This window comes from Zootoca vivipara, chromosome 2 (assembly GCF_965207765.1).
Source record: "Zootoca vivipara chromosome 2, rZooViv2.hap1.1, whole genome shotgun sequence".
NCBI lineage: Eukaryota > Metazoa > Chordata > Lepidosauria > Squamata > Lacertidae > Zootoca > Zootoca vivipara.
In genome coordinates, this window is record NC_142584.1 from 64,969,107 (window position 1) to 64,993,767 (window position 24,661).

The 24,661-nt window shown below is 44.1% G+C and overlaps 1 protein-coding gene across 2 annotated transcripts in view; it reads left to right on the plus strand.

Annotated features, from left to right (window-relative positions):
- HRH2 (histamine receptor H2) overlaps positions 1-24,661 on the plus strand; it is a 36,547-nt gene that overhangs the window by 2,144 nt on the left and 9,742 nt on the right. For both annotated transcript variants that reach the window (XR_015948195.1, XM_035105790.3), the window contains exon 2: positions 18,861-20,759. Coding sequence is in view for 1 of the 2 variants with exons in the window: in XM_035105790.3 (XP_034961681.1) it covers positions 19,579-20,759 (1,181 nt within the window). In the remaining variant the exon portion in view is untranslated. The remainder of the gene's footprint in view (positions 1-18,860; positions 20,760-24,661) is intronic.

Genomic DNA, 24,661 nt, shown 5'->3' on the forward strand with positions numbered 1-24,661 from the left:
GCTGGAGGATGTGTGCTGCTAAACAGTGATGTCTAGACCCCAATGAAAATATATTTCAGCTGAGAGTGCTGAGCTGTGGCTGCCCAATGCAATTTACTTGCAGTTCCTGTTGACTGCCCCAATGTGGAACCATGCTGATTCACAAAGCTACCTGTTTGGCAACAGATTTTGGGCACAATATTGAATATGATGCATGGTTGAAATTATGGAATGAAACGTTGAAATTTACTGCATGTACCGCCTTGAAAGAAAATGTTATGAAAATGATGTAACACCAGTAAAATTAACTAAGATGTATAGGACGAGTAGTAAAATATGCTGGAAATGTAAAGAGAAAGATGGACAGTTTTACCCTATGTGATGGACATGCGAGATAGTAAAAAGATTTTGGGAAAATGTATATAATGAGTTGAAAAAGATATTTAAGTACACTTTCACCAAAAACACCGAAGCTTTTTTATTGGGACTAATGGGCGATGAGATTGCTTTTTTAAAAAATAATATTTATTGAGTTTTCCAACGTTACAAATCAAATCAATATATCTTCACATCAACTTTATATCTTTAGCAAAAAAGAGAACAAAAAAAGAGAAAAAAGAGGGGGGGAACATACAAAAAAGAAAAAAAGAAAAAATATCAGAGAAAAAAGAAAAAGAATTTTGTAAAAATTAAACATCTAATATAAACCATTGTATTAAACTTTGACTTCCCCGTTCCATCCTTCCCAAATCATATTATATCCCATTTTGGCAATTTTCCTAATTCTTTGCATTAATTCAATTATCTTAAATAAATTCTTATGTTATCAAATTACATAAAATCCCATCAATCCTATTCCCCACACTTTAATTCTATAATAATCCCCTTTAGCTTCCTGTTTTTCCTAAAAATCTCCTCAAATCTCTATCTCTAATAATTTCTAACAGAAAAGAACAATTATTATTTTAAATCAAAACAGAAGATCACCCTCCTTCACCCGGGTGCCCTTCTCCGGATGACCCGACCAGCATCTTTAAACAGTCCAATTCAAAACCATGTTATCCATCTCCTAGTTATAATGTCCTCTTGCTCTCAGCCTATTCCGTCTCTCGCCCACTCCAACCCCATCTCTTCTTCCCAGCAACCCTTCTGTCGCCCCCATTGTTCATATCCTTTGCCCGGACCTACCCTCCCCTCTGTCACTGAGGAGGTTCGACTCCAGGCCATCACTTGGTTGTTTTCCCCTGGAACCAGCTCTCCTCCTCTCACTAGGAGAGACAGCTCCTGGATTTCTTTACACATTTGAGCTCCTTGGTAGCAATCTAGGTCCTGCGCAACCTCTCTCACCGCTTGCGCTTCGATCCAAAACTTCTTCTCCTCTTGTCCTGTCACCTTTGCATCAGTGTTTTTATCATCCTCTAATTTATCCTCTTGTTTTTCCTCATTGTCAACGGAGAGAAGTTGTTGCTGTGTCTCAAGGCATGACTTTGTAAACCTTTTAAATTCTTTTACTCCTTCAAAAATTTCGTAATTTTTTTCCCAGACTCTTTGTAACCCATTCTCTCCCATCTTGTGATGTTGTTTAGTCTAGGGATTTCCTTTGTCCTCTCCAATTTCAATATGGTGTTCGGGTAGAAATGTCGGAGACGTATCTTAAAGTCAATAGCCGGGGCTCCAGATTCCCGCCACCCGGTTTCCGAAGGGGTCGCCAATTAAGGAAAATAAATCCAGTTTTGCAGAAATCCAGTCTTATGAAATGAAATCGTCTCCCCTTGGCTCTGCTAACCACAGGGGAGAACTTCTACTTGCTATTTTTAGGGAAATTCCAAGTCCCGTTCCAGCTTAGTAGCTGCAGGCTCGGTAATTGCATCTAAGAAGTCTCAGTGAAGGGGGGGAACGACCTCCGTCTTCTTTAAATTCCACCCCCAAGTCCAAATTTTTTCGAATTAAAAGTTAGAAATAGAGTCTTACTTGTAAATCCAATTTTGATTTGGGAGGCATCTGGTGCTCAGTTGGTGTCGGCTCGGAGCTTTGCGCCACAGAGTGAGCGTATCTTCCCGAGGCTCCGTCGCGTGCCGCCTGCGGACTTCACCCCCTAAAAAAGGGGGGGTTACTCGCAGCGACCGGGACTTTGAGGAGCTCTGCCGCGTGCCACGTCCCTGGACAGCCCAGTCCAGGGGTTCTCCAGGGGGGCCACCTCGCTCGGATGGCATTCCCCCCTCTCTGTAACGCCCGGGGATCTCGGAGATCGAGAATCCCCCGCCGATCCCAATGGCCGCCAGACCGGAAGTCCATGGGCGATGAGATTGCTAAGGGGGACCAAAGACTATTTCTGTATGCCACAACCGCAGCGAGAACTTTATTAGCCCAAAAGTGGAAAACGCAGGATGTACTGACTATTGAGGAGTGGCAGACAAAAATTATGGATTATGCTGAATTAGCAAAGTTGACCTGTGGGATCCGAAATCAGGGAGAGATAAAGTTCCAGAGGGAATGGAGTAAATTCATAGACTATATGGAGAAAAACTGTACAAGTTTAAAGACACTTACAGGACTGAAACAAATCCTACAAAATTTGATTGAGTTTGCAAAAGGAACTGCAAGATAAGAGTGAAATAATAAAGCCATATGAAGGGAGGGATGGAAGTCATAGCTCGATAGAGCGAAAGGAGATGAGATGAGGAATATATGATGTAATTAATAAGTTCTATTTTTGTGTATGTGTGTGTGTATGTGTGTTTTGTTTAATTGGAAAACCGAATAAAAATTATTTAAAAATAAAAACAAAAAAAACAAGCTACCTGTTTGGAAGTTGAACAAAAGAGTGGTAGGAAGAAGGGAGGAAAAGAAGGGAGGGAAGGAGGGTAGGAAGGAGGGAAAATCCAATGCTCAGTAGATATTGGCATTGATCAAGCTATAGAGAAAAACAAATAAGCCAAAGGACCCCATCCAACACTGCATTTTTAAAAAAACAAAAACGTGTTTTTATGAGCTTTATAAACTATCCTGGTTTTTGAATTAAAGGGTGATATAAAAATGTTTCCAATAAAAATGATTGCAATTGTGGAACATATTAAATCCATAGCTACAGGTGTTTTCTGTAAAGGTCCTTATGAGTCCAAAGCAAACCATCACTGTTTAGAGAGCAGGTCAAAGCAGTTGCTCTTCAAATGTCAAGTACATCAGGAGTGCAATGCTCTTATATTCAATAGTGACCAAGAACCATGGAAGCTTAGCAGGGTCTCCATTTTAACTGTGTCGGTGCATACAATCCTTTGTGGGTCAGCTGGGTATTGCCTGCTCCATTTGCCAAATGGTGCATTAATGGGCACACATACATGGGTATCTACGTGGGACCACCTTTGAAGGTGATCCAGAAACTACAACTAATCCAGAATGCGGCAGCTAGACTGGTGACTGGGAGCGGCCGCCGAGACCACATAACACCGGTCTTGAAAGATCTACATTGACTCCCAGTACGTTTCCAAGCACAATTCAAAGTGTTGGTGCTGACCTTTAAAGCCCTAAATGGCCTCGGTCCACTGGCCCCCAGTACGTTTCCAGGCACAATTCAAAGTGTTGGTACTCACCTTTAAAGCCCTAAACAGCCTTGGTCCAGTATACCTGAAGGAGTGTCTCCACCCCCATCGTTCTGCCCGGACACTGAGGTCCAATACCGAGGGCCTTCTGGCGGTTCCCTCGTTGCGAGAAGCCAAGTTGCAGGGAACCAGGCAGAGGGCCTTCTCAGTAGTGGCACCCGCCCTGTGGAACACCCTCCCAGCAGATGTCAAAGAGAAAAACAGCTACCAGATTTGTAGAAGACATCTGAACATTCGTAAGTAGAGTTATTCGTGAGTAGAGGTACCACTGTATTATTATTATTATTATTATTATTATTATTATTATTATTATTATTATTATTATTGTGTGTCACCTACAGACACACAGTTTGCAAGCTCATTTCCCTAGAGCCATGTTGCGTCCCAGGGATGTTGCCCTCTGCTCTGATATCAAGGGAGAAATCAGCACTAGGGCACAGCCTCCATTCTAAGGTGAGACTCACAAGTTTGCACTCATGGCGAGATAGAAATCAGTTAATATATGTGGAAAGGGCATACAGCTAAAATAATACAGGCAATGCAGATAAGGCACAGCCTACACCAACAGCAAGTTGACGTATTCTACGGGGTGGGGAGAGATGAATGGTTGGCTGCTTGGGAACTGCACCATGCAGAGGTCAGAGGCTATGAAGGCTTGCCTAACTTTGGTTCCCCATCAAAGTCTTTTCTCTGGTTGTTTGTGGAGGACAAGGGCAGTGGCATAGTGATGGGGCACAGGGGCAGGGGCATTGTCCCGGGTGCAAACATTTTCAAGGGCAAGGGATGCTTCTGTTAGGGTTAAAAGCAAAATCAGCAGAAACTGGTTGAGGAACTTACACATAGAGACCAAGGCTTAAACAAATGCTTGGTTTAATGGAGAAAGGAAAAATTACAAAAAAATAAATTAGGCTTACACAGAATACCCGCACAACCAAACCACCCACCAAGAGCACACTGGGAAAACTCCCAGCACAGAGGCAACACACAACACCCCTGATATACCCTGCATCATCAGCTTCACAGCAACACCTGTAGAGCTGCTCCACAGCTGCAGAGCCCCAGTCATTAAATCTTTCCTGACTCTTAAAGGTACAGTGAAACAATAATGACACTTTTACACAATCATTCAACAGCTTCCTCACCTCCAAGCATGTTTACATTGATGACCCAGCCTACAACCCTTGTTTGCCTAAAATGGCTGTACAGTATATGTGTGCCCAAGGAAAACAATCTAGATGCAAGAGCCATGAGGGAAGGTGAGTTGCAGGTGCCCTTTTTGGAAGCTGCCCTCCTCCTAGGCTGTTCCCACCTGCGTCTGCCAGCTAGGGCTGCACAGCTGTCCTTTATGCGCTCCTCCCAGGCCTTGCTGCTGCCGCTTCGGGATTCCAGAGGCTGCCAGGGCGGCTGAGCCAGCGCAGGTCTTGTTGGCTCAGTTGGCGCATGTGTGTGTGTGTATGTTTTCTTCAGTTCTTTCATGACTTAACATTGCTGAATAAGCATAGCTGCCAAGTTTTCCCTTTTCTCGCGAGGAAGCCTATTCAGCATAAGGGAAAATCCCTTAAAAAAGGGATAACTTGGCAGCTATGTGAATAAGATGTGCAGCTTTTTAAAAACAGAAAGGCGATTTTAAATGTGGGGACTCGGCTATGAAGGAAACCTGATTGCTGCAGGGGGGGTGCAATACTTGCCTTGCCCTGGGTGCAAGCAGGCCTGCTATGCCTCTGGACAAGAGCCCTGTTGTTATCAGAGAACCAGAGGGACTGATCCCCAAGAATTTGTACCGAACCACTCTAAGTATCCTTAGTTCTAACAGGGCTGGGAGGTTGCTACAAACACCTGAGAGAAACTCCTACTCCTTCTACCTTCTTTGGAATGGGTAATCATGTATCTCTGTCCCTCTCATTTTCCTCATGTTGCTCTCCTCAAAGTAGAGTTTATCTCTGTAACGGTCTGCCAGGTCCCTGCTGTCTTTCCAAGTGATCTGGACTACAACTCCCATCAGCCCCAGCCAGCATGACCAACGACCAATGTTGATAGGAAATGTAGTCCCAAATGCCCAGGGGGTACAGAGCTGAGGAATACAGATGTCTTGGTTTTCTTTGGCTGTGAATGCCATAAAAGATGCTGTAGTTGGCTAGGCCAGCATGGGCATGGACACATCACTACTGGGAAAGGTCTGCTTTAGGAAACTGTATGGTGCTAGTTGAGTCGAGGTGCTGCATTTTCAGACCCTCCAAGTGTCCCTGTTTTCCAAGGACAATTCTGGATCTACAGAAGCCATCCTGTTTTCTGATTTGGTCACAGAATGTCCTACTTTTCCTTAAAGGTAAAGGTAAAGGGACCCCTGACCATTAGGTCCAGTCGTGACCGACTCTGGGGTTGCACGCTCATCTCGCATTATTGGCCGAGGGAGCCGGCGTATAGCTTCCAGGTCATGTGGCCAGCATGACAAAGCCGCTTCTGGCAAACCAGAGCAGCACATGGAAACGCCGTTTACCTTCCCGCTGTAGCGGTTCCTATTTATCTACTTGCATTTTGACATGCTTTCGAACTGCTAGGTTGGCAGGAGCTGGGACCAAGCAACAGGAGCTCACCCCATCACAGGGATTCGAACCGCCGACCTTCTGATCAGCAAGCCCTAGGCTCAGTGGTTTAACCACAGCGCCACCTGGGTCCTTAGGACATCCCTATTTTCAACAGATAAATGTTGAAGGGTATGGAGTTATGCAACCCCAGAGCCAAGGAGATAGGTTACTATACAACCTTCAGAAGGCAGCCCTGTCTAGGGAAGTTTTTTAATGTTTAATGTTTTGTTATGTTTTTAAAATATGTCCAAAGCTGCCCAGAGTGGCTGGGGCAACCCTGTGTTTTTTACAAATAATAAAATTATTATTATTATTATTATTATTATTATTATTATTATTATTAAATAGAACATCCCTATTTTCATCAGAGAAATGTTGGAGGGTATGCATTTTAAGCCCCCTGAGGAAAGAGGAGATTATATCAAGAAGCTGTAGCCTCATCTTTGCACACACAGTTTCCTGTCTGGCAGTTGTCACTTGTTTCTTCACTGTCACCACTGTGATGTCAACACCTCTGTGTGGGTGTAAACAGAAGCCTTATTGCACCTCACACACACCTCTGCCACTTAGAAGTAAGAGTAAGTTCTCATTCTCTCGGGAGCAAAACAAGGCACAAGATGCATTCATTTTGCTAAGGTGTTACCTCAACTTCTTTCGATATCTGACAGCGGAAGGCAAGTAATTTTGAAAACACACCACTGCCCTCTTTAAGAGCACATTCTCTGTTGGAATTGTAACCATGTCAACATGTGAAGTACGTGGGACAAATTCCATGCCCGTTACATCGACATTGTTAACCTCCCTGAGAAACTTTGTTAATATGGGGATCTAAAAATAACCTAAGTAAATAAATACAATGTTATATTCAGCAACTGTGTAACAAGATGGCAGTGCAATGAAGGACTGTCATGTGCAGAATATGGCAGAAGTATGTTTGCAAGCCAGTTATATGATGCATAGTTAGGGCTAATTCGCACAACCGTTATTGCATTTCAGGGATATACTGGAGATTAAATTCATCCGACTTAACTTGAGGCTATGGAGAAGCAGCCTGCAGCTCAGCCTGTGTTTTGCTTGCAGAGATTCCAACACTAGATTGACAATGAACTGGTAAATGTTGCTTAAGATGCAAAGTGGAGGAAAACCAGCACACAATTGCTGTACCAAGATCTCAGAACATCCTGGATACGCTCAGTTCAAAATTTCTGCCTCAATAGAATGGTTGGCTTGTGTTAACTTTTACAATGTATGGAGATCAAATCCTCGCTGGATTTGAATCGTACTTTGCATCCTGACAACCTGACCTATGAATTCCTCAAAAAAAATTATCTCTGCTCATGGCAGGATCTAAGAAGGCAATCATGCACAACTGGCATACAAATGTTCTCTGTGCTATGGAAACATTGGCTCAGTTTTCATGTAATGCTCATGCAAATCACAGCTTAGTATGACTCCTCAAGTCTGTAGGATCCTAAAGAAGAGGTGATGATAATAATAATAATTTTATTATTTATACCCCACCCATCTGGCTGGGTTTCCCCAGCCACTCTGGGCGGCTTCCAACAGAACACTAAAAACAGAATAAAACTTCAAACATTAAAAACTTCCCTAAACAGATTTTTTCTAAAAGTCAGATAGTTGTTTATTTCCTTGACATCTGGTGGGAGGGCGTTCCACAGGGTGGGCGCCACTACCGAGAAGGCCCTCTGCCTGGTTCCCTGTAACCTACCTAACTCTTGAACCCTTGGCACATGCTTAGGGAGGAGGGGCAGAACCACCACACCAAAGCTGGGAAAAACTGCCTCTCTGCCTCAGAGGAGGAGGAGCTGTGGCAAGAAGACTGGGGAAGGGGGGAGGGGATGCACAGTGGGGCCAGTCTCACATGCCCAGGAAAAAAGAAGGCCTGTGACCTCCTCTCCTCTCCACCACCACCACCACCCGGACTTGATGGGCTACTCCAATGTCGCCTAAGATCCCAAGAACAGCATTAAGGCTGTAATGAACTGAAGCATGAAATGGGGGGTTCCACAGGGTGGGCACCACTACCGAGAAGGCCCTCTGCCTGGTTCCCTGTAACTTCACTTCTGGCAGTGAATGAACCACCAGAAGGCCCTTGGAGCTGGACCTCAGCGTCCAGGCAGAATGATGGGGGTGGAGATGCTCCTTCAGGTATACTGGGCTGAGGCCGTTTAGGGCTTTAAAGGTGAGTACCAACACTTTGAATTGTGTCTGGAAACGTACTAGGGGCCAGTGTAGGTCTACATGTGGATTACAGCTGCTTGCCTTCCCATCTGGTTCTGCTGCTGTGCTCTATGCCATGGTCTGGTTGAGCATGTTGTCCAAACTCAGACTCATGGCTTTTCTCCGCCATACAAACCACGAGCTGTGAACCAAGAAGAAACCTTTCTTTGTTTGAAGTAAGGTAAACCACAAGCCCAGGTTCAGTTAACACACAAAGCCAAACCACATTTTACTTCACATCGGAGCAGCAGCAGCAGGACCAGAGAAGGAACAAAGAGGCTGTGATCTCCTCTCTGGGAACCTGCACACTTAAGCCATGGTTTGTCTTAGCATTATGTGTGAACCAGATCTTTGTCTAGGATGTGCAATATTGGCCAGCAGCAGGCAAAACAGTAGTGAGTGCTCTTACTCAAATATCGCCTTCTCTCCCCCTCCCCGACACTGTGTTTACTTATGGATGAAGATGACACAACAGATGAATAATGCCAATGACTGTATGTGATGCCTGGATTCTTTCTACTATGGATGGTTAAACTCAGATTAAATACACAGGTCTTATGCACACTAATACTTCTGTACTTCCAGAGAATAGGGAAGTTGTGAATTGTTTTATACTGTCTCACACCAAGGTTATCTCTAGCCTTACATTGTCAACCTTGAATTTGTGCACCTCTCGAACATCACAGGTGAAGGTCTCAACCTGCTCTTTAAGAAAGATCTTTTTGTGGGAGATCTCTCTGAGCACTGAGCGTAGGGCTTTGTTCATATGAGGTAGGTGTTCCGGCACTGAGACATTGCTCCTCCCTGAGTAAGACCTTCTTGGCCTGAAACTCTCAGTCCCCGATAGTAATTTCCACAGTGTGAACATTGTGTTTCATGAAAGCTTTGTTTTTGCCTTTTCGGAAATCGTATGGAGCATGACCTTTCGATATGAAATGTCCATTTCTGTGATGGGAGAAGAGAACGAAAGCAGCCCATATGCTTTCCCAGCATTTCTGATTATCCTACAACTTTGATCATGACCGCTTTCAGGGGGAAAAATAATCCCAGGCTTTCTGCTCTTGGCCATTGAAGTCCCTGAGATTAAAGGAACCCCCTGGAGCCCTGAGACTCAGAGGGCATCCATGCTTTCAAGTCTGCTCAGACCACCAAGGCCAGCACCCTGTTCAATATGGCCCCTTTGCCATTCTTTCACACACTATATATAACCATTAGCACACCCTTCCCTGTTCCTTCTGCCTCTGTCTCTGATGAGAAACTCCCCAAGAGGAAGGGCAGTAGGAACAGGGGTGTACTAATGGTTATATATAGCCCATGTTCAGCTGGAATTGCCAGTAATTTGGATCAAGATTTCCTCAGCAGGGCTAGGGTTCAAAGAGTGTCACAGGATTGTGCCACACTGGTGCCTGCACCTGGGTTTCTCAATTTCTTTTTTCCTCATTTCAGCTCCATGCAGGGCACTTTTAAACAGATTTTTACATGCCATCCCAGTCTCTGCTGAGTGGCTGCACAAGAGTCCAGGCCCTCATCCAGGGTTGTGATTCCACTGGCAAATCAAGGCACAGCAAAGACTGTGTCTTTACAAAATGTGGTTTATTTGCACATATTTAAACCTAAAGTCTTCAATGGAGAGAGTTCACATGCACCACTGCAGCACTGGAGTCCAAGGCATCCTGCACACCATCTCTGCGCCTCTGTCCTAACCTGCCAAGATGGTTCTGCCCTGCATGGCCTCTGCCTAGAGTTCTGGCTCTAATCTTTTTCCCCTCCCAAACACCCTTGCCAGGAAAAGTCCAAGTCTTGTGTAAAACAGCATCCCCCCTCCTGTGGGCACAGCCCACCCCTCCCATGTTTTCCTATGTCATGGAAGATTAAACCATGGAAAACTCCCCACTCGGCCACCAGCAAAGAATCTCTTGTCCTGGTGATGGATTCATAATGACTTGCTTCAGCACCTTTGGTCATTCTTTCTTATTCTATCCCAAGTGGGCCCTGGCCTCGAAAAGAAGTTTAGCCTGTGGTTTTCACTGATTTGGCATAATCCCTTCAATAATTTCTGACATCAAACCCCCTCGCCCCCAATTCTGTTACTCCAAATCTGTAACAATATCAAGTGCAAGGGAAATCCTCTCCCAGTCCTCTTGAATCCCCCCCCCAAAAAAATCCAAAATTTCCTCCTGAAGTGCCCTTTTAATTCCTCTTGGCCCAGGTTTAGGGAAAACAAAATACAAATGTAGATGCTATCTGTGTTTTCCTCTAGACTCTGTGATTTAGGATTTACCATCCTGTTTCAGCCCATATGGCTTGGTCTTGTTCAAGATGCTCGCTCCCTCTCTCTCTCTCTCTCTCTCTCTCTCTCACACACACACACACACACACAATTTTTGGAAAAATCAAATGCACAAGGCTGTATTTGACAAATGTTGAGTGTGTGACAGATATCATGTCTAATTTGACCCTAAGCACCTCGGTTTAGTAAGCACTGAAGAAAACTTTTCTTATTCATTCATTCATTCATTCATTTTCTATACCGCTTTATATTTTTAAGAAAAATCTCAAAGCGGTTTGCAGCATATTAAAACAATAAAACAATAAAACAATCTTAAGAAAGTCAAATATAGAGTATACTGTCAAGGCAACATAACAGAAAATTAAAATATTATCTTAAAGATTTCAAAATAGAACATTGCAAAGGAAGTCAACTACAGAATACTTATTTAACATAGTAGGGCTGGGTGAGCCTGGACCCCACCCCCTAGGGCAGTTGGAAAAGGCCTTGCAGGGAGCGGTCTTCATGACTCACAGCCGGGCAATGTTCCTCTGGCCTCATGAGGAGCCTCTTCAGTAGAGCTGGTGAGTCTGGGCTCTGCCCAGACTGTTCTGCTTGATTTGAGAGGATGAGAGGTGTTTTTGAAAAAATGTTCCATCTCCCATTACCATGCATTAACTGACATAGTTGTGTGTGTGTTTTACTCTTTGGCTGCTGAGGAGAGTATCCCTGAGTATGCACTGAGTGCATTTCTATTTAACTGAGTAACAAAATATAACCAGGCCACACTGATTGGGCGTTCAGAGCTTCAGGCTCTCAGATGAGTGGAAGGCAAGTTCTTATCCTGGCTCTAAATGGCTTACTATTGCAGATGAAAATCATAAACAGTGGAAGATAGCATGGCCATCGGATGTCCATTTTTGCAGGGAAAGTGCCTCTGGCCACTTGGAAACAGCACTGTGATTCTTTCCCTTAATTGTTCCATTATTATGAAACATTAAACACCTGTTTTTAGTGAGCTTCTGCTTTCTTCCCCTTTGCCCTGACTTTCCGCACTGTACAGTGTCTCTGGGCAAGTCAGCATTTTCCTTTCTCTTCACATACCTGGATTATCAAGGAGATTTTTCGCTTACATCAGCTCACTGTTCCTGTTTTTTTCTTTCTTTCTTTACATCATTCAGCCCCGTTCCATTGACTTCATGGTGTTAATCTTGAATTCCCAGAATTCATTTTCAGGAAATGCAAGGATTACTGAGGCCCCTAGGAAACAAGGTGAATGAATACTTAGCAGAACACTCTAAGAAGAAAATGCTCAAAAGAGAGTATGGCTTTCTTTCCCACAACCCTTTCTCCACCTTTCGGCCCAAAGGTTCAGGAGCAGAAAACAGGAGGGTCTCAGGGACAGAAAGGTGAGAGCTTTGATCTTGGCTATTCCATCCATTTTTCTTTAACCTTCATTTCTTAAATGTTTTGAATTACATAAAAATGCAAAAATAAAATAAAATGGTATCTACGGTACTATAAAAAGCTGACTCAACTGTGCAGTACAAATGCTGACTTCAGTGTTTTATAACAGAATGCAATATTGTGTTTACCATTTGAAGTCACTTTTTCTGTCAGGACTGGAGCTGGTATAAAGGTGACCATTAACAGGATTGTGACCACAGCCTGGACAGTACAGGTTATGGCGTAAGTGAGGTCTTTGTGATCTGAATCTGCATCCCATTATGGATGTTCTGCCTACATATCTTCACCAGCAGAACAGCCCCAACCCTGGAATGTTCTGCTGGTGTATCCTTTGAGCTGGCAGTTCATCTCAAGGATTGTGCCCTAAAGCAGAAACAGCCAACTTGGGAGCAGCTGTCCGGCAGGAATTGAACTCCTGTTTCACAAGGGGTTGGACTAGATGAACCTTGGGTTCCTTCCAACTCTACAGTTCTAGGATTCCATGGTACCTTCCAGATGTTGTTGTACTCCAGCTTGCATCCGCCCTGACCATTGGCCATGCCAGCAGGAGTGGAGGAGAGCTGGACTCCAACAAATTCTGGAGGGGACCACTTTGACTACACCTGCCCTAAGTAGATTCTGCTGCTTATTTTATAACTGAACATTCATTGCCATACAGCATCTGAAACATACTTGGAATAAAAGTAAGTATTTGATGTTCTTCCTTCCCAGTGTATACAGTACTATAGGTTAGCCCTGTGTGTTCTACAAGTGCATTTTAGCTAGAATAAGACTAGGAAGCTCAACTGCTACAGTCTAGCATCTTCAGTTAAGTTTCCGATACAAGAACCAAATTCTGAAGAACTTGCTCTTTTTCTGACCATTAGTCAGAAATGATCATTAGTCATTCTTCCTTGTATTCTTTGTATCCTTTTCTTTTTGTTTGCTTGCTTGCTTGCTTGATGGGCTGGTGTTATTTCTGTGTTACTAGGACAGAGGAATGACGTCCTTACATCTGGAGTTCCACGTGTTTAATTTAAAAATATGTGTCACTAGCGAAGCTATGTATATCAGTTTGGAAATGGGACGATACGGATGGGTTGCAATTGATTAGAAAGGCATGTGCCACTCCCAAGTTCCTTTTGCCCTTGCTCTAACAATCTTTTCTCCTCTCTTTGCGACTGATTCCTCCCCGCCTCCACTGGATTCTCACATTTGTCATGCTTCCTCATGTCCTGCACTGTCAATTACATGTGTTTCCAGATAACAACTGTGCTTGAGGTTGTTTACTACATGTCCCCTCACTCTTACTTCCAGACTTGTTAGTTATAGCAGTCTTAGTAATTTTCTTATTACTTTATTAGATGCCAACAACAGCAGGATCCTTGATTCTGCTCTGATTTAAATAGGACTACACCAAAGTAAACAGTGACTTCCTACATAGTGGCATGTTAATGTTTTGCTTTTATATATTTATGTCATCAGAACTTTGTATTTGATCAGTTAAGGGATACGACTGCAGTAGGAGAATCTTTCAATAAGAGCAAAGTGCTCCATTTATCTATGCAGCAGAGAGTTTATGAAACAATTGCTTCTGCATTTGAGAGCCAAGAGTGTTCAGAAAGGTTATTTGTACAGTGTGCAGGTCTCAGTCAGTAAGTGGAGTATGAATTTCCATTGAGATATGAAGTTGGGTTTTTTTTAAAAAATAAGGCTGCTTCCATCCCAAGAAGACTCCCAAGAAGAGCATTAAGGCCTTAATGAACTGAGTTGTTTGTTGTTGTTTAGTCGTTTAGTCGTGTCCGACTCTTCGTGACCCCATGGACCATAGCACGCCAGGCACTCCTGTCTTGCACTGCCTCCCGCAGTTTGGTCAAACTCATGTTCGTAGCTTCGAGAACACTGTCCAACCATCTTGTCCTCTGTCGTCCCCTTCTCCTAGTGCCCTCAATCTTTCCCAACATCAGGGTCTTTTCCAAGGATTCTTCTCTTCTCATGAGGTGGCCAAAGTATTGGAGCCTCAGCTTCACGATCTGTCCTTCCAGGGAGCACTCAGGGCTGATTTCCTTAAGAATGGATAGGTTTGATCTTCTAGCAGTCCATGGGACTCTCAAGAGTCTCCTCCAGCACCATAATTCAAAAGCATCAATTCTTCGACGATCAGCCTTCTTTATGGTCCAGCTCTCACTTCCATACATCACTACTGGGAAAACCATAGCTTTAACTATACGGACCTTTGTCGGCAAAGTGATGTCTCTGCTTTTTAAGATGCTGTCTAGGTTTGTCATTGCTTTTCTCCCAAGAAGCAGGCGTCTTTTAATTTCGTGACTGCTGTCACCATCTGCAGTGATCAAGGAGCCCAAGAAAGTAAAATCTCTCACTGCCTCCATTTCTTCCCCTTCTATTTGCCAGGAGGTGATGGGACCAGTGGCCATGATCTTGGTTTTTTTGATGTTGAGCTTCAGACCATATTTTGCGCTCTCCTCTTTCACCCTCATTAAAAGGTTCTTTAATTCCTCCTCGCTTTCTGCCATCAAGGTTGTGTCATCTGCATATCTGAGGTTGTTGATATTTCTTCCGGCAATCTTAATTCCGGCTTGGGATTCATCTAGTCCAGCCTTTCGCATGATGAATTCTGCATATAAGTTAAATAAGCAGGGAGACAATATACAACCTTGTCGTACTCCTTTCCCAATTTTGAACCAATCAGTTGTTCCATATCCAGTTCTAACTGTAGCTTCTTGTCCCACATAGAGATTTCTCAGGAGACAGATGAGGTGATCAGGCACTCCCATTTCTTTAAGAACTTGCCATAGTTTGCTGTGGTCGACACAGTCAAAGGCTTTTGCATAGTCAATGAAGCAGAAGTAGACGTTTTTCTGGAACTCTCTAGCTTTCTCCATAATCCAGCGCATGTTTGCTATCAATGCCTTGTCGTGGCGAAGGGGCTTGAATAACTCAGAGAAGCTATGAGCTATGCCATGCAGGGCCACCCAAGATGGACAGGTCATAGTGGAGAGTTTTGACTAAACGTGATCCACCTGGAGAAGGAACTGGCAAGCCACTCCAGTATCCCTGCCAAGAAAACTCCATGGACAAAGACAACAGGCAATGAACTGAGTAACAGACCCCAAAGCACGAAAGGTCAAGGGCTGCTCATGCACGAGTTCCTTAGGGAGAGCCTTTCCGCCTCCTTTCCTTTCCCACCAGCTGACACAACACTCCCTTCCCACTATCCAGCCCTTTAACCAAGCAATAGAACTTCCGTAGAGCCCTCCTCATGGCACCACTAGCACACAGCTCACTATTTCAGCTCCTCCCCACTTTCCTCCTCCCTTCAGCCAGCTGGGACCCTGCCGCCAGGTGCAGCCTGTCACCGCCCGTCCCCTTCCTCTGACAGTACTCAGGCAGCAAGATGTCTTGGGCCAACCCTGGCAACTACTATTTCAATGCATTGAGTGCCAATACCAATACACAACACTTTCAGTTGCAACGACATTTGAACTGAAAGCAATTGGAGGAAACCTTTTGAAAAAGCCAGCTTTCAAGCAAGTAGAATCATAGAATCATAGAGTTGGAAGAGACCACAAGGGCCATCCAGTCCAACCCCCTGCCAAGCAGGAAACACCATCAAAGCATTCTTGACATATGTCTGTCAAGCCTCTGCTTAAAGAACTCCAAAGAAGGAGACTCCACCACACTTCTTGGCAGCAAATTCCACTGTCGAACAGCTCTTACTGTCAGGAAGTTCTTCCTAATGTTTAGGTGGAATCTTCTTTCTTGTAGTTTGAATCCATTGCTCCGTGTCCACTTCTCTGGAGCAGCAGAAAACAACCTTTCTCCCTTTTACTTACTTTCTTACTTTCAAGTAAAAGATCTTTCAAAGCTCCATTGATTCCATCTTGTGCCACGACAACGCTGCACTGCTTGTTGCGTCCTGTGAACTAAGGTGCTGGCTAGCTTCCACAGGCATGATCTCAGCTACTGTCTTCCTGAGATTCCAGCTAATACCACGTCTCTTCTCCTTGCTTCTCAAAACTATGTTTTAGTTCTCTATCAAGTGTATGCCAGATGCGAAGGAAATGAGCTGGCCTTAAAAATAAAGATCTTATTTGTATTTGTTTTGGGATTGTGGGGTTAAGCTGTTGGATGACTTGCATCTTTGCCCATCCAGAAAAACAAGTTGATAAGTGACACAGTTTAATTTGAACAGAATGTTGTAGATATGGTTTAGTGGCTACAGCTAGGTTGTGGGTGTGGCCTGCCTTGCCATAACAAGCTCTGACACACTTTCCCCCTTGGAGAGGGAGGGGCAATTCACGTCATCCTGACTGCTTTCCCAGCTAGTAAGATTGTGTGTGCCTGTTTTTTGACTGCATCAGTTACATAGCTGCCAAGTTATCCCTTTTTTTAAGGGATTTTCCCTTATGCTGAATAGGCTTCCTCGCGAGAAAAGGGAAAACTTGGCAGCTATGCAGTTAGTTTGTTCTATGAGGTATTTGCCGGCAGGTAAGAGAGTATTTGTGCTGATTGCAGTGTTGGGCGTTGTCTGATTGCTGAGTAGATACAGCAGGGGTTTTGGTGTGGACCAGGACCTGCCTTGCTAGAAGAACAAGCTTTACCATGGACAGAAAGGTCAACTGTGGCAGAATTTCCCCCAAGAGGGGTGATTCCAAACACATCAGGTAGGTCATACCCTTGATGTAGTCTTTGCCCCAAGTGATATGAGGAATGCACTGTTATCTGGTATAGTTTGGACGGATGGTGGCAGTTTCCTCCTGAAAGGATGGTGGGGAAGTTTGGACGGCCCACCCTCAGAACCTTCTCTGGGGGGTTTTCCAGCAGAGAAAGGAGACATTCCTGTCAAAGCCTTGGTCTTGCTATGGAATGGTGAGGTGAAACAACTGGCTGACATGATTGCTTCCAAGCATCCTCTCTGGCATTGTGGAGCCCAAGTGGTCCCTTGGTATTCTGAGGAGCTCTGGGCTATGAAACAAGAAAGACAAGGTTCTAATGTAAAAAATTGGCTGTGTCTAGAATGACCTTGTGAATGGAAAAGGGAAAACATACACACACACACACACACACACACACACACACACACACACACACACACACATCTATATATTAAGATGAAAATAATACTGAAATACAGATAAAATATGAAATGTAAAAGGAAGTGTTGTGAGAGTGATGGAAGTCTATTACTATTATTATTTTGTAAAATAGTGTTTATTGTATTGAAATATTATACTTTTCTTTATTCTTTTACTGTCTACTTTTCTTTGCATTTTTTCTTTCTTTTTCTTTATATTATTCTTTATATATGGCTTGGTATTGATGTATTTACTTTGCAATAAAAATTCTTTTTTAAAAAAAGTTGAAAAGGGGGGTGGGGACAAGCCAGATGAGGACTGGAGTGTAAGCAGTGCAAATCTCAATCTGATGTCAACCAAACATTGGTTGGAACACATAATTGTGGCTACCAAGTAGCAGTTTAGGGTGCGAAGAAGGCTCATTCTGCAGCTTACATTACATCCTCTAGGAGCCAGCTGGTGTAGTTGTTTCAGATGGTTTGAAGGTGACTGACACTCGCTGTGGGAGAGGAACCTTTGGAACATTGGAAGGCTACACACTTTGAGGATAAAGTCACTCAACTTTGGAGTGACCTTGACTCTGCTTGCACAATAGGACTTCCCCCTCCCCCCCCCGTACCCCCATGGGTCCTCCAATCTGCTCTAGAGGACTGGGGAGTCCCCAGAAAAGGTTTAGCAGGCAGGGAATGGAGGGAAGTCTTGTGCTGGGGGTTGGAGGGGAGAAGGCTTGTTGCACAAGAAGACCTATTTCCATGCACTCATACGCCACTTGGTGCTACATTGGATTCCACCCATTGTGCTTTACACTGCATTTGCTGTCTATAGGGATACAGTTGCTTTAATTTCCTATTGTTATCCTTCCAGGTGTTGAGTGGTGGGTAGGCGAGGGTTCCATAACCTAGAATATGTTCCTAGCTCTAGCCATTATTTCTTTGATCTCAGCCTTTAGCCGAGGAGTACTTAACCTCTGCCCCTCCAGATATTGTTTGACTTGACTACAACTGCCATAATCCATGAATATTAGGCATGTTGGCTGGGGCTGATGGGAGTAGGAGTCCAGCAACATTTGGAGGACCACATATTGGTCACTCCTTGATTAAACCCATCAGGCTCTTTCTGATGTCACCAGAGTGATGCAGCTGTCGATGAAACTAGAAACTGTGTGTTGAAATATTGAGGCATTTTTGTATGAATCAGCAACCGTGTGGTCTGAGCACTTTCAGGGGTAACAGTGAGTTTCCAGTGAGAATTCCCCATGTCTACCGAGGAAAGTCCTAAGCTAAGTCATAAGTTGAAGGAAGAGGGGTCTCTAGTTAGTGGAAGAGCACATTCATTGCATGGGAAATTCCCACACATATTTGCTCCCTGGATTTCCAGTTAAATGACTCAGAAGGTAATGGGGAAAACATTTTATCTGTCTGAGATTCTGGATATTATGCATCACAGACAGGGAGTAGGGAACCAGTGGCCTTTTGGGTGTTGCTGGACTACAACTCTCATTATCCCTGACCATGGGCCATGCTGGCTAGGGCTGATGAGACTTTCCAACATCTGGAAAGTCACCCATTATTGGCTAGATGGACCTGATATAAGGCAGCTTCATATATCCTATGTATATCATCTGACTCTTAATTCTTCCTTCCAGACTCTGACCAGGAAAGTGTGCATACCCACCCCTCTTCTACTTTGAGAGATACCTTCAAGAGATGTAAATTGAGAGACAGTCTAAGAATAATGAGGTCACTGGGACTCTTCCAGCCCTTTTCTGTCCTGACCTATAAAACCACATATGGTGATTAATGCATCGTACAACTTAATACAACCTAATGATTTGTCTGAAAGGAGGAAGAAGAGAGGGAAGATAAGGGAGAGGCCAAAACTAGGAAAAACTAACTTGGTAGAACATAAAAAGTGTATGAAGAGCCCTTCTGGATTCAACTAAACTTCCATCTGACCCAGAATCCTGCTTCCAATTGTAGCCAACTAGATGGTTCCACAAGGTCTTCAAAAGCAAGACATGAAGGCAAGAACCCTACTCTGTTACATGTCCCTACAAACTTTTATCCAGCTGTCTACTGCCTCTGAACATGGATGTTCTACTTCGTTATCATGGCTAATAACTATCTAATAGACATGTCCTCCAGAAATCTGTCACACAACAACATTGCTAACAAGGAGTCTCAGTTTGATCTTTCTGCTGCAAGCTGCGCATCTGAGAGTCCTTCCAGCAGAGAATAAATGTGCTCAGATATGGGGATTTATTTAGACTTCAGTCTTTGTCAAAATATGCAATCAGAGGTGTTGTCTGATTCCTAGCATCTTTTCAGAGCCATGATGCAGGGGCCTCTTGTGAAAGGTGGTGAATGAAGGCATCTGGACAAGCTCTTCAAGGAATCAGACCTAACCACTTCTTCCAGAGTACCTGGAGCAGCAGCTGCCATGTGAGTCTGTACGGGAGCAAAATGATACTTCCCAATCACACCACCATGAATTCCACAGTCGGTACAAGTGGTTGGGGACAAGTGCCAACCGCAATTGTTCTCACAGTCCTCATTATTGGGACTGTGTTTGGAAATGTGATGGTGTGTCTAGCTGTCTATTTCAACCGGCGGCTCCGCAACCTGACAAACTGCTTCATTGTCTCCTTGGCCTTCACAGACTTGCTGCTGGGCCTCATGGTGCTACCCTTTTCGGCCATCTATGAGGTCTACTCCCATGAGTGGAAATACAGTGTCACCTTGTGCAACATCTACATCAGCTTGGATGTCATGCTATGCACAGCATCCATCCTCAACCTCTTCATGATTAGCCTTGATCGCTACTATGCTATCACGGCACCTCTCCGCTACAACACTATGGTCACTCCTAAGCGGGTGGCTGTGGCTATGTTCCTTATCTGGGTGGTGTCACTGATGGTCTCATTCCTACCAATCCACTTGGCCTGGAACACCAATGGCAGCACTGTCCAGAACACACACAAAACTGACGGGAAGCAGGAGTGCAAGCTGGAGGTCAATACTGGGTATGTTCTGGTGGATGGCTTGCTTACGTTCTACCTCCCTCTGCTTGTCATGTGCATCACATACTACCGGATATTCAAAATAGCCAGGGAACAAGCAAAGAGGATCAACCACACCAACAGTTGCACAACCATCAGAAATGCATTACCCACTGTGAAGGAACACAAAGCCACTGTGACTCTTGCAGCTGTGATGGGAGCCTTCATTATCTGCTGGTTTCCTTATTTTACAGTGTTCACATATCGGGGCGTGACGGGTGAAGCGTACAAAAGCCTGATGACCATTGTCATGTGGCTTGGTTACGCCAACTCAGCACTGAATCCAGTTTTATATGCCGCACTGAATAGGGACTTCCGGACAGCTTATCAGCGGTTACTCAGGTGTCGGAGAGTGGGACCAGAGGCCAGAGAGTTGCCTCTAACACATGAGATGAGAAATAAGACTTGTAATAAGGAAAGTAAACTTCTACAGCTGCATGCAATGAATGGACAGAAGAACCCTGTTGTTCAAGAAGGCACAGACAGGTAAGCTTTTTGTTACCTTTGAGGGGGGATTGTTGTTGAGAGGGTTTTGGTGTTAGAAAAAGGGTTGGAACAGGCACTGTTTAGATTCAGGATGCAAAATATATTTAAAGTTGCATTTGGTGCACTGTGGGGCATGCATCCACTGGCAGACTTGTTGAGAGCGATGAAATAAGTCTGTTTTGTCCTAATTCCAGCCCTGATTAGTCCCACCAAGGTATGTCCTGAACCACTTTTAAATGCTGTGCTTTTTCCCCTGCCAGGAAGCATAGGAAGAGATTGCCTCTGCCTAGGTCATTTAACTTTGGATATATTCTGTCAAACAGAGGGAACTGTCAAAGATATGCTGAGCACACAAACACCTACACTACATAGCTGCCAAGTTTTCCCTTTTCTCGCGAGGAAGCCTATTCAGCATAAGGGAATTTCCCTTAGAAAAAGGGAGAACTTGGCAGCTATGCTACACTTTTAAATATATTGTTGCATGCCACCCCAATCTCTGAGCTGTGCGAGATTCCAGGGGTTCCAGGCACTTACCCAGGGTCCTGTTTCCTTGGAACAAGGGACAGCAGAGACTGTGGTGTTTATGATTTATGGTTTATTTACACATATATGCAATTTGAGCCTGAGGGGCTCATAGCTTTAACATTCCAAAAGGATCTGATTTCTCCCATAGTCACAAGCTTGGATTCAAACAGACACCAGGCATTTCTCTCAAACATTGCTTGACTCTCTCTCTCTCTTGCTGCTTTACTTCTGATCCCATGGCTGCAACTTGATAAGCAGCAAGGAAACTTTCCATCTGGCAGATAGCACTTAACTTTCACTGCCATGGCTCCAGGAAGTGCCAACAAAGGGTTGACTCTTTTGTTTTATCACAGCTGACCCTGGGATAAGGCAGTGAGGCAAAAGGATTTATCAACAGCAATGGTACACCTGGGTGCCAACAGCTAGGACTGGTGCTGCTGCCTCATATGTTACAATGAAAATATCTCCAAAGCACAGGTTTGTGGCACAATTGTGTCATTTTCCAGAGATTTTATCTGCTGATCTTTAGAAACCATGATGAATCACTCTGTTTTGATTCCTTAACAGTTTTTTAAAGTGATGGCAAGGGCAAACTTCAAATATATGGGGAGGGAGCTTCTGTTCCATGATGTATTTCTGTTCCAAAAGTTTTGTTCAGGTTACTATGGACTGTGGTTCACCTAATGGTTCAACCATTCAGCACTTTAATGGAGAGAGAATGATTCTTATGCATTTGGAACAGTATGTGTGATCTGCATAATCAGGACCAGCAGGACATAGCTGACTTCCCAGAGTAAGCAAAAGGTTGTTGAGGGTAGTTGTCAGTACTGGATTTTGGGTGGTATAGGCAGTTCCTCCACACAAGCCAAGAGGACACGAAAGAACAAGAACAACATAAAAAACAACCCTATGTTTATATGGGTACCTATTCAATTATTGTGAAAATAATATTTGGGGGGGCACCAAATTTTGTCCTTGCTCAGGGCGCTGTATTACCAAAGTCTGTCCCTGGTGGTTGTCTCTCTAACTTTGTGTTATGCTACACATCCTCCATGACAGACATTTTGTGACTGACATCCCTAACACTCCCTCAAAATTTGACATATCCTCACTAGTCCAAAAAGTTTGGTGATCCCTGCATTACTGGCAACCCCTGCACCAATCCACTTCAGTTGCACAAACCTACATTTCCGGTATGCACTTGAATCTGTACCGCAAAATACTGAGTCTGGAGGTGACCTGAATACATGTCGGAGCTCCCTGTGGCTGTCATCTAAGCATTTAACAGCATACGCCTATGAATGTCTACTTGGAAGTAAATCCCACTGATTTCAATAGGACTTACTCCCAAGTATGATTGCAGCTTAAATAAGTGGCTCAATTTGCAAAGTAATGTAAAAGTAAATGAGCTCCACACACTGAATCAGCTAGGTTCAGCAGAGTAATTTGGATAACATGAGTACTTTGTGTAAATTAGAAAACTCCTTTTTCTGAGAAAACTCTCCCCGTTGATGCAGACTATGCATTTCTGCAAATCAGGCCCATTAGTTACTGCCATCTTCTAAATCAAAGCAACAGCTTCATTCTGAACCTCTCGTAAGCAGCACTTTCTCAGTTTTTCCTCTGCAATAAGATACCACCAGAGCATAAAGGAGTCCAGCAAATGGGAAACGAAAGTGGACATGGAGAGAGTTCATTGAGGAAATGCTGGATTAACTGGAATAGTTTAATAAGCAGAGGTGACTGGGAGAAGCAGCTTATGGCTGGAAGCCATAATTAATTGGAGGTACTCACTGCAGCATAGACTGGAATAGTTTAATAAGCAGAGGTGACTGGGAGAAGCAGCTTATGGCTGGAAGCTAAAATGACACCAATTCCTATTGAAACAAAAGGCAAACAGCATTTGTCACCAAGGCCTGATCTGTAGAAGTACCGGTATTTCAATCTCAAATAGGTTTTTTATAGGATGTCCAACAGTCCAGGCAGAAATTAGACCATGGACAGGCTTTATTGTTGAAAATAAAATAGCATTTACTTTGTCTGAATGTTCCCTGCAACACACTTAGGCAATCCAATTCAGAGCTCTCCATTCTCTACAATGGAGTCACCTTTTTCTTTGATACCTGTAACGCTGCCACACAACTTGCAGCCAGGCCCCAGTCACATGCAAGTGTAAAAGCCAATGCTTCCTTGTAGGTTTTAGGTTGGCTGGGATCTGCTTCATAGAGCATGTTACTCTGGAGTTATCTGAGCTACACTGGCTTCTAGTTTGTTTCCAAATGCAATTTCAGTTGCTGGTGACTGTAGAGCAGGCACCCCCAAACCTCAGCCCTCCAGATGTTTTGGACTACAATTCCCACCATCCCTGACCACTGGTCCTGTTAGCTAGGGATTATTGGAGTTGTAGGTGAAAACATCTGGAGGGCTGCAGTTTGGGGATGCCTGCTGTAGAGCTCTAGATGGTTTGTTATATGAATGGCCTTTTTGGTGGACTGTTCTTCATTGGAGGTTTCTAAGCAAAGGTTGGGTGGCCATCAGTCAGGGAGTCCTTAGTTGTGATTCCTGGTTGGACAAGATAACCCTTGGGTCCCTTCCAATTCTATAATTGTAAGTCTGTCGGCCTTGTCGTCATTGTGTTCAGAGGCTCTGTCAACTGGGACACAGTACAGGGTCTTATCAGCAAGGGCCTTCTCATTCCACCAAGACTGTAGAGTGCTTTTATCTGAGACACCAATTTGGTTCTCTTTCTTTTAGCCTTTGGGCAAATGGTCACGACATACCACTTTTTCACCAGGCTTTCGCATTGCACCCTGCTGCTACAACTGCTTTTTAGCATTGTTCTGTTTTTTAAACTTTCAGTTCTTTTGTATGTTTCATTGTGATATTATTGTGATTTCCTTTGCATTTGTTTTTCATTATGCTGCAAGCTGACCTGGGGACTCTTGTCCCCGAAAGGTATCAGTCTTCCAAATAAATACACAACCACTACCATTTCCATGATGGCAGCAGCTCAAAGGAGCATCACAGAAATCTCAGCAGCCACATTAATGCTACTCATGCAGTGATGTCAGTTCACACAGATAGCAAGTCCGCATGAGCCAAGGCTGGAGGTGTCACACACACACTTCCTGGGGTGACCCTGGCAAGGCTACCCTGTGTATATGGCACCAGCACTCATTCTTTGTCTCATTGAATGAACCTGTTTGAAGGGGGGGGGATTTATGCTGAGCAACATAATTAATTGGAGGGACTCACCGCAGCATAGACATTAATTATGTTTTCTGTCCCAGAAAAACGAGGACATCCCATCTCCCCCTGCAAGAATACAGCCATATTGGGCGTCTTGCTCTTGCACAACTCTGGGCCCCCCAAAAAGT